This window comes from Rhamphochromis longiceps, linkage group LG19 (genome assembly GCF_057381845.1).
Source record: "Rhamphochromis longiceps isolate RC_006_pf linkage group LG19, R_longiceps_female_GT1.1, whole genome shotgun sequence".
NCBI classification, from domain to species: Eukaryota; Metazoa; Chordata; class Actinopteri; order Cichliformes; family Cichlidae; genus Rhamphochromis; species Rhamphochromis longiceps.
This window is the reverse complement of record NC_140575.1, coordinates 28,091,985-28,102,445: the sequence shown is the minus strand read 5'-3', so window position 1 is coordinate 28,102,445 and position 10,461 is coordinate 28,091,985. Positions and strand designations below refer to the sequence as shown.

Sequence of the window (10,461 nt, the reverse complement as noted above, 5' to 3'; positions counted from 1 at the left end):
GATTTTACTGAGGGAGTTAACTGTATAGAAAACTGGGATTGAAGAGCAGTTTCCTTTATGCTATACCTGGAAGTAGAAATCGTTCACTGCAGTATCCCTTCTACCACTGTGAGACCATGATCCCTCACCAAATCATAGCAGCTAATGTTAGGCACACATGCTCACTGGCTGGGCAATATGGCAAGTCAGTCATCCAATAAGATTAACTCCAGAGATCTTCTACATAGTTGCTGTACTGGGGAGGGATCATTCGAGATTAACACGATCTTATAAGAGGAAGGATTGGATTAGGCTCTTACATTATTCCGATGCTGTCTGAAAATGTGTTGTATTGATATAAAAACAAACCCACTGGAAGAATACAGTGGCACAAAAGGGACACTGCAGGGCTTTATTTTTGTTTTGTTTTTTTTATTGTTTTTTTTTTTAATCAAAGGCAGTTGGATGCCCGTGATCTTGAAGCCTTTACAAAAGTAACATTTTCCGAAAAACTATACAACCAGTAACTACATACTCTGAATAAGCAAGGCAGCTAATTCAGTTCAAAATAAGATAAAAGCAGGGCTTGTTCAGACTCATCATATGAGATTGTTTTGCATGCCCGGTGTGACTGTTTGCAGTCTGCAGAGCTGCAGCTAAAATGACTATATTACATTAAGTACATCGTTTTTGCGCTGCAGCTCTTGTGCATATTTTGTATGAAAACAAGCCCTGCTTTCATCGATATAGTTTCCCTATTTACAGTACAGGCCGGGTAGTTTAGTCCTCTGTACTGAGGTAGTCAACCAACCCTTTAAAGACAAGTTCTGAAAAGAACCACTTTCCTGGAATGCCTGACTTATCCATGCCAGGTGGGTACACCCTAAAACCCTGCAAATGTTCTCTTTCAAACATCCAGATCAAACAATTAAGATTAACATGGATATTCCGACAATAAAAATTCCGATTAGCACAAAAATATACAATAGCATCAAGCTCCTTTGAGCCACTTCAAACCTAAGAACTTAAAAAGTGCAATTTCGTCATTAATTTAAAAAAAAAAATTAAAATGGCATGTTCAGGGACAGGGAAGGGGTAGATTGTAAGGGCAATTCATAGGTCCCCGTCTAGGAACAGGGACTCAGTAAAGAGGCTGTGGCAAGTATTCAGACTCCTCCAGTCATTTTATAAGGTGGCAGCTTCAAAACAAAAACAAAAAATGAGCCCTTTTCAGACATGCACTACTCTCCAATAATCTGAACATGGTGGCTTCATTTGCATGAGCACCCAGGTCACTTTTCCATGAAAGTTGCATTGGTAAGCTTACTAGGTTGGACCTAGTAACAAGTCTTTAAACACAGCATAAGGTTGAACTGTACACAGTAACATTAACGGATGGGCACACCCAAGATAGACAGTTCATGTTGACGCTCTAAACCAGGGATGCCCAATCCCAGTCCTCGAGAGCTACTATCCTGCAGCTTTTAGATGCATCCCTACTCCAACACAGCTGAATCAAATAGTTTGATTACCTCTTCAGCATGCCATCGTGTTTGGCAAAGTCCTGATAACAAGCCATTCATTTGATTCGGGTGTGTGGGAACAAGGATGCATCTAAAAGCTGCATGACGGTAGCTCTCGAGGACCGGGATTGGGCACCCCTGCTCTAAACTGCTCGGCTCACAAAAGAAAGTGTTCAAGAGCAAAACTTGCCCTATGCCCTCTTATCTGTTTGGTTTCCAAATATTAAGACATTTCTTCACGATCCATAAGAGATGCATCTCCTACTCTGCATGGAAAACCTTAACAGCGCAGAGAGCGCAAGCGTTCAAAAACGTGGTTACATTTTGAGTTGATGCTGACAGAATTTGTTGCCATAAAGTAACAATTCTTTTGCATGCATTATCGTAGGCATATCTGAATGATGCCATGATGAATATTAATGTAAAAGTGACCCATGTCTGATTGGCAGAATGACACCACTAAAGAGATTATAGTTATGCATTAACCCATGTCTGAAAAGGGCTAAAGTGAGTTAAAATATAGAGGAGGGGAGATGCTTCTTCTGTAAGGCTGGAATATCATTGGACCTTTTTCTCATGCTTGTTGTTTCGACATCCATTGCAGCTTACGGTGTAACCCCACATATCAAGTCAGTATCCACTGTGACAGGTCAGGACCGCCCTCGGCCCCGTTTCCCTGCTGGACCAATAAGAAAGAAAGATGAAATTAGCACAGGAAACCAATGTTGCACACATTTGCCATAAATCAGACAATTAGAGCAGACATCCGACATTCACACCAGTGGTCTTGCCACTTATGTGGGCATCAGCTGGCCTTAAAAATGCTATGAATGACCCTCTCTGCTGGCAAACAAGCTGACTCAAAGATCCCACCAGAAAACTGGAGCCTTAGAATATGGCCAAGTTCATTTGAAGATAATCGCCCTTAACTTTTCACAACTATAGCTGCTTTCATTTTCTATCCATCAGTCGTTTCATTCACGCCACTGCTCTTAACTTTGTGCTTTAATTTCTGACCCAATGTCAGAATACTTGCTTACAGCAAACCGAGCTTAAATGTATTTTTAAATTTGAAAATAAAAAGCACAAAGTAAAAATGTGGAGGTGGGGTGGGTGGTCACACAGGAAAAAGTCATTAACCTCTGATTGTTCCAAGGCCTCCTCGTTGGGAGAAGCCCACTCGACCCCTTGGGGTGATAGCACCACGGCCCCTGGTCTGATTGGCACCACCACGGACTCCTCTTGCTCCTCTTCCTCTCCCAGATGCTTGGAAGTCCTCATAGCCATAGTACGGGTCATCGTAGCCGCCCCGGTAGTTGTGGTAATTATATCCATAGTAATCGTAATAGTCTTCATATCCATAATAATCAGGCGGATAAGAATAACCTCCTCTACCGCCTCGTCCTCTGCCTCTTGTTGGTGGTGGCATGTGGGGGGGACCGTAATAATAGTAATCATCATACCTGAGAGGGGATACAGAGTTCTCATCAGGAAGCCATCATGCCATATAACATAATTTTAAATTTGACAGTTTTGGCTAAAAAGGTTGTTGGATTAATTACACACAACACAAACCTAGTTGCAATTACAAAGTTCTTGCTTACATTTGTGTTTTAGCGGCTTGTCTCTGGGCTTTACGCTCTTTCCTCTTCTGGTCAGGTGGCTTGGCAAAGACAATTTCAATGTGCTCTCCTTCGAGGTCTTTGCCATTAAGATCAGTCAAAGCCTATGACGTGAAATCGAGACAATAGTGAAATACCATTCATACACAAAAATCCCAACGGGTTAAGTACAAACAGTCTGATTCTGAGACAGTTTCCCCTCATACCTTCACAGCACTTTCTCGTTCCTCAAAGTGTATGAAGGCGTAGTCTTTCAACTTCTTCACTCGCTCCAGCTTGCCGTGTTGGCTAAAGGTCTTTTCAAGTATCTCCTCTGTAACAGTGCTCGCCAAGTTTCTCACAAACAGCACCTTGACCTGGGTAGAGAAGCATGTTTTGTTTATTCCCCATGCAGAAATGCAGTGCAAATCCAAACAAATGCACAAGTCGAAAGAGGTTGTGCGTGCAAATACACTCAAGGTTACATTGCTGAGGACTTTTCGTCCTGTGCCTTACCTTGGCCATGACCTCTGGGTCTGGGTCCTCAATGGGATCAGCCCACTCCACTGTGACCAAATTTCCCCAAACTTTGACCTTGCCACTCATTAGTCGGCGCCGGGCCTGAGCTGCCGTCTTGTGATCTTCATACTCAAGGAAGCAAAAACCTCGATTCTTTTTCTTGTCATCTGGCTGGTGGTACAATATGACATCATTTAGACCCTCTGTAGAGAGAAGAAACAGGAGAGAGAAGTGTAGACAAAGAAGCAGTTAAGTCAAATGTTCTATGGAAAGCATAAACCTAAAGCCATAAATGCTTGATTCAAAACATGAAATGATCAAAATTAGAGAAATAAAATTTGAAAAACGACGTTTTCTGCAGTTTGTGTCCAGTCAGATCTTAGCGGTAAACCATCAGAGTAATGTGAATCACTCAAGTACAGTCATAAGATCATCATTTGGACCAAAAAAAAAAGTTTTAAAAATACCTACTGGACAAGCTACACCTGCAAATGTGCAAGGTGTATCCAATCAAATATACAAGCAAAGCGAAACCCATTCCAAGATGGTTAATGGATGGGAAAGGTTAAAAAACAGTTTGACTCACCTGTTACTTTCGCAAATTCTTCAACAATCTGCTCTTTCGTTTTACTCTTGGGGATGGAGCCAACAAACAGTCTATTATTGGCCACAGAGATGCACACTCCAATGTGTTTTCCTGGTCGAATTTCATTGTTGTTGCACTGCAAAAAGACGCAGGAGTATAAGAGGAAAAAATATATAAATAAAAGGAGACAGTCAAGTCTAGTTAGGAGAGCTTATTGCAACTGGTGGTGATGCTTTAAGATAATTAGTCGCCATTGACAAACATGAGGCACATGCATGCTGCATAAATATATTCCTTTATTCTTCATTTGAAAAGTCCCCTTTGTTAAAACAAAGCCATAGAATAACTCATTTTCTGGTCATAATTAGAGTATTACAGTAGACCTACCAATTTGACAGCCTGCTGTGCAGCTTCTTTAGTGCAGAAAGTGACAAAGGCATAGCCTCTGTTCAGGCCACTTAGGGGATCCATCATCAGGCGCAAGTCCCATATGGGCCCAGCTTTCTCAAACAGTGGAACCAGTTCATCCTCAAAAAGATCTCTGGGGATTTTTCCTACAAAAATCTGCCAGGTTGACAGGAAAAGGAGGTGTAGCGCGTGAGATCAAAGTACTCATTTAAGATGCGTGGTACAAAGGGTACTAACATTGTGGTAAATGGTATCCAGTCAGGTCTTAGCGGTAAACTATCAGTGTAACCAAAGTTACTACAGCAGTGAATAGTTTCATCATTTGGACACCATAAAATAAATTACTGCACCTCATACAATTAATCTCAGAACACACTAACATATAAAGGTGCAGCATATTAAATGGCTAAATAAAGGGATAAGTGATTGTTTCATACCTCGGTACCAATGGTGGGTTGTGCCCCTGAATGGGCAGACTCTGGTGGGGGACCACCGTACTTCCTCTGTCCTGTTGTCACATCAAGTGTGTAGCCAGTCCTCTCCAGCAAAGCCTAACAATTAAAAAAAAAATAAGGGAAAAAAGAAAAAGAGGTGGAGCAGAGACAGAATTATTGCATTTTTTGGGCCCAAAAAACATTCATTATTCAATAGTGTCGAACGAAGCATGAAATCAGTTTTAGAGTGATTTTTAAATGAACCATCAGTTCTCACTTTGATTTTGGCTTCATCTGGTCCTTTGTTGGTGTCTGACACTTTGGTCCCTTGTTTCTCTCTCTGTCTGTACGTCTTCATCACGCCACAAAGAAAGGCACTTTTGTTCTGAAAGACAAACAATTTAAATGGGATCAAACAGTAACTAAAAAAATTATCAATTTCACTGTCAAATATTAATATATGAAATTTACCCTTCAATATATATGAGCAGGCAGAAGGAACAGGAAGCTTAATGACAATTAAGACCTATAGTGTAGTTGCACATTTCAACATAATACTGTTATTTCATTACACTAGCACTCTGATTGTGGCTTTGCATTGAGGTATTCAAAATTATGTAAATAGCACCAGCAGCAGCACCGCATGCATACCTGAACATGTGAGAGGTCGCTGTCCTTGAATTGCAAAAGGACTTGGAGAGCACCTTCCTCGTTGAATTCTTTCAGAGCCTCAATCGCTCGATCATCTAAATCACTGTGTGACACCAAACCTGCAGGTTGAACGACACACACACACACACAAATAGTGAGCTACTAATAAGGGGGGAAAAAAATTACAAAAATGATACATAATTGACAAAAGTGCAAGGACCTAAATGAAGTATTTAAACGGGGATTATTTTGTGAAACCAATATAATGAATGAATAATGACTTGTACAATTTGGAGTGAGGAGTGGGACGAGCATAATCTAATAGAGCCGTATTCAGTAGTCGGGCTGTACTTTACTCCTCAACCAGCAAATTTTTGCAGAACTAATCACAACAGATGTGACAGTGCAACTCGATATGCTCATGCCCCTCTATACTGTGGCTGGGAGTTTCTAATGAGCCAGTCTACATTCTCCTTTATGGAGAGGCCGTCACCTGTCCCAGGCAGCCATATACCAGACAGCTGCTGCCATTGTTTCTGCCTCAGTTCCATCTGGCTGAAAAGGCCAGACCAGTACTTTTTCTAGATGTGGCCAACCAAACAAGTCCTAAAATGACCCCCCCCCCCCAAAAATTTGTCATTACAGTTCATCCCCATTTGATCTTCTACTAAAAATCAACAGTTATTTAAGCTGTAGCTAGTGTCCCATTTAGTCACTGCTCTGCTATAATTTTATGGGATGCAGAGAAACCTCACAGAAATTAATAGCAATACTGAATAGGCTCATCAAAAGACTCCCAGAGAGAGAGAGGGAGAGAATTCATTCGCCCTGACACCAGTGTTCATGCAACCATGTTGGGAATGCAAATGCTGCAATCATTTACACACTCTGGTAATGTGTAATTTAAAATTCTGTAGCACTGCAGTACCCATTTTGGTAGGAAACCACAAAAAGTTGCTTCGGGATCCCAATTCCCCCTTTCAAAAATGTGATAAAATGACAATACATGCAAGAAATTGCTAAACATAAAAATTTGCATACTGAATATGCAAGAGTATTCATGGTGCCTTACCTGCTAGGTAAATTTCATCTAGTTTTTCAGCAACTTTCTGTGGTAAACCAGCTTCTAATAAAGTCTGGAAGTGCTCAGAATGGGTAACTGCAGAGGTGTCCATTGGTTCTTCTGGACCATTTCCATTAATATGTTCTGTGGCCATGTCTCCAGAAATCTGTGTAAATGCAATGAGCCAAATTAATCCTGGGTCAAGGGCAACAATTGTGATGTGCTCAAAAGAGTGTGAAGTCTCAGACTTGTCAGGAAAATCATTTGGGGGAAAAATCACTTCACCAATTGTAATGTTTGCTGGAGTGCAACTTTCATACTAATAAAACCCAATTTTAACAAAGGAGATGCTGACATGTGCCGAACCAATTATCATGGTCATGTGCTCCTTCCCAGTCTGGAGACTTTTCACTATCTTGACTTAGCACTCAGCTTGAACTAGAAGCTCAAAAGCCTGATATAGGCAGTGTGACACTGTGTGCAATACATTGGGTTCAGGACAAGCACATACCAAAGACTTCACCAAAGAATTCACCTCAGCTGCATATTACATATGTATAATAAAAAAAAGAAGGGGAAAAGGTTTAACTACGAGGTTCGTGGCCATGTGGCAGTATTTTCATTCTGGTTTGTTCTGAGCTAAAAAAAAAAAAAAAAAAGTTGAGCAAACGGAGCCAAGTTTACGCGCTAACGCCCGAATCTCAGTCTTCTCCTGCCTGCTACGGTCTCTAAATTACATGTTAGCTTACCTTCTCACTACTGACTTCAGCACAGGACAGATAGCTGATACACGTGTTCCATCAGAGAGAGTGAACCCCGGTTTCCGGTGACTGACCAATGAACAACTATGCATACTTTAGCATTTTGTTTATACCTTCAACTATTGTTACACTGAACACAAACACTCCAATAATCGTGTTAATGACCAACCCAAACACTGCCTCTCATTCCTTTGTGTGGATAGATTTTGGGGTACTAACAGCAGCAATCTACCTGCTCACTGGTCACAATGTCTATCCGGCAACGGCAGACTCAGCGAAAACGTGGACGGCAATCTTATGTTTTGGCCTAACATTAACAGAAGCTCATATTGTCCAGTCGATGTGCTATACTGACTGCTAATCAATCTCGTATCGGTAGGCACGTGCTTTCTCCGTGGCAAAAACCTTTCTACTACGCCAAATGCACGAGTGAAACCCATTTACAAATGGATCTTAAATTTTTAACCTATTCACGTTATCGGTTTTATGGAAATGAATTACCCCCGCAGTCTCCCCTCAAACTTCTACCATAATGTTAGGTTTGGGTTAGGTTTAGCGGGGAGGGACCGACTCGCACACGTTGAAGCTAACTAGCGAGCGGGCTAGTTTGCATGGCTAATGTTTCAGCAATCAAGCTAGGGGCATTAATCGGGACAATAACATGAGGCGCTTGTGTGCATTTACTATGAACACAGCTATAGTTATTCTTTAAGTATGCAATACACACATGTGTTAGTAAAGTACTAAGGGATGATCGCCACTTCTTACCAATATAACCGGCCTTTGCCAGCTAAGTGCTGTTAGCATACAATGACAATGAGCATGTCATTTTCGTGATCTGTCAAAATGGGTTAGCCTATGCTAGCATGCTAATTCGAACGGAATTTCAGTGAGGCCATTGTTACAACGTCATTTGTCGATGAGGACTTAGCCAATTGACAAAGCATAGCTTTTTAAATACAATTAGATCCAACGTGGCCTTGGAAGCTAGAGGATTAGCCTGCTAAATGCGTGGTCTGTCAACGTGCCGCCACATAGGAAGAGTCCATTTTCAAAAAGCCGGTCTGGAGAACTCGTTCCCAACCACCACCAGTTTCCACATTGTTTGAAACAGCACCGCACGATTCACACTTTTTTAGCACTCAATTAAGCAACAATAACGTTATCAATTACAAGCATTCGCCCTACCTGCCGCTGGCACACCAACGTGTATGGTGCTGATTATTTAGGAAGATAAATGTGATACTGAAAAAGAGAGAAAAGTGTAAAACTCCCGGCACTGGTCCGGCTTCAGTCATTCACTCTTGATGATGTAAAATGGCTGCCACGTTCACGCCTCGAGTTTTGTCTCGTCGATGGGGTTTCTTGGACATCCCTGCACGGGCTTGCCTTGTATGCATTTTACAGTAGAGCAGCAGGTCATCTGCAGCATCCGTCATAACTCCAAAAGAGCAGTCGTTTCACCGCGTCGGAATCGTTTATTGATGGTGCAAGTGAACAAAAAAACAAAAGGGTGGCACAAACAGACATCAAATTTAAACACGAAAGTAAATCACGAAACAAGGAATTACACAAATTAAACATATGTGTTGTTTTTAGACTACTTAACTAATAATGTACTGTCAACCCAGTGATAATAGCATTAATAATGAGTGTAAAATGACGGTGAAATCTGGTAAGTATGTCCCACTTTTCACCACACTGTGTCAGTCTTCTCGTAGATATAGCACTTGCCCATTTCGTAAACACAATAAAGAGACTGTGTAGGCTAGTTGAGATCCAATGTATATATACCGAAACAATATGACTATATGTTGCAAAAAAACAAAACAAAACTGTGAGTTATGAGGCTGCACTCTTCTTTATCCATGCAAAGTTGCATCGTAATATTTACTGAGCAGTAATGCGCATAAAAGTGACAAACGACTATGTAAAAAGAGGAAAAGTCACAGATCAAAGTTGATAGCCTATATAAACTCGTACTAAAGCCTTTACTAATAAAGCACTACTCTTGCGTGCATTGGTGTTGCAGAAAAATCAAGTTCGGCACTGTTTTACTTATAAATTTGGGATTCTGCTAACAATTTACCATTATGATCCGAAAGGCATTTATTTCAGTGTTGAGCTTTAATATAACTTAAGTAATTGCTGACGCACAGAGCGTTTATGAGGCTGGAACACTTCAAGGTTGAAGAAATAAAAGTTTGTGGCTGCACAAAAAAAAAGCATTTTCTGTCATGGGTTGTGAAGTGAAGGACCCAAATACAGAAATTAAGCCCAAAAATGTGTTTATTGGATTGTAAGTCAAGGCAAAGTCCACATTGGAAAAAAGCGCAGAACTCAAAATCCATGAGAACTTACACGGATAATATAACAAAGTCTTGGACTATCTGTTCAGTACACCTTGGGGAAACACCTCAGGGAATCAGACACAGTTGTAGGCAATTAAGACAAAGCAAGACACACAAAAAAAAAACATACCGCCGATAATTACTAAGCACATCTCTGTTCAGAAAAGCGCAGTCTCAGGAACGGCAAAGATACTGCGCAAGACCCTCAAGCTCCCAGGCCTCCGGTAGGACCCGAGGTTGAAGGATACAGACCGCCCGCAGGGACAAGAGAGGGGATACAGTCCTAAAAACCTATAGATAGGCTACCTTAGCATTTTTGCAATATGCGCAGTTTTTATTTCGCATACTGCAATCGATGTACCCCAGAGAAGTCAACAGCAGAGGCGGAGCCAGACATTTGAAACACCCGGGGCTTAGCCCTAAAGGGTAGTATGCATGTGGGATTTTTTTTTTTTTTTTTTTTTTTGGGGGGGGGGGGGGGGGGTTAGAAATGACTGAAAGATTAATTGGCTCTGTTTTGAGTTTTGTTCAAAAAAGAATGACTTCATATAGGGAAAAATATATATCACATGTGCAGGACACCTT

At 41.2% G+C, this 10,461-nt stretch overlaps 1 protein-coding gene across 2 annotated transcripts; it reads right to left on the bottom strand.

Annotated features, from left to right (window-relative positions):
- Positions 1-309: 309 nt before the first annotated feature.
- Positions 310-8,870, bottom strand: LOC146646984 (heterogeneous nuclear ribonucleoprotein Q-like). Of its 2 annotated transcripts, XM_085392249.1 has the most exons (12): positions 8,714-8,870; positions 6,774-6,930; positions 5,702-5,820; positions 5,328-5,435; positions 5,054-5,167; positions 4,596-4,772; positions 4,209-4,344; positions 3,620-3,825; positions 3,331-3,480; positions 3,107-3,228; positions 2,643-2,965; positions 310-2,181 (listed from the first exon to the last, which is right to left on the bottom strand). In XM_085392249.1, exons 2-12 carry the CDS (start codon positions 6,916-6,918, stop codon positions 2,153-2,155), a joined length of 1,629 nt encoding a protein of 542 aa, XP_085248375.1. In that variant the 5' UTR covers positions 6,919-6,930; positions 8,714-8,870; the 3' UTR covers positions 310-2,152. The 2 variants fall into 2 exon arrangements, with proteins under 2 accessions (XP_085248375.1, XP_085248376.1); XM_085392250.1 differs by lacking the exon at positions 6,774-6,930 and having other exon boundaries at positions 8,714-8,855.
- Positions 8,871-10,461: the final 1,591 nt, after the last annotated feature.

Excerpts from the sequence above, each read along its gene's own strand:
- LOC146646984 (XM_085392249.1), bottom strand. The coding sequence starts at position 6,918 with ATGGCCACAGAACATATTAATGGAAATGGTCCAGAAGAACCAATGGAC. Across the intron at positions 4,773-5,053 it reads AACCCACCATTGGTACCGAG|ATTTTTGTAGGAAAAATCCC; the intron begins GTATGAAACAAT and ends TCAACCTGGCAG. Across the intron at positions 3,229-3,330 it reads AACGAGAAAGTGCTGTGAAG|GCTTTGACTGATCTTAATGG; the intron begins GTATGAGGGGAA and ends TTCACGTCATAG.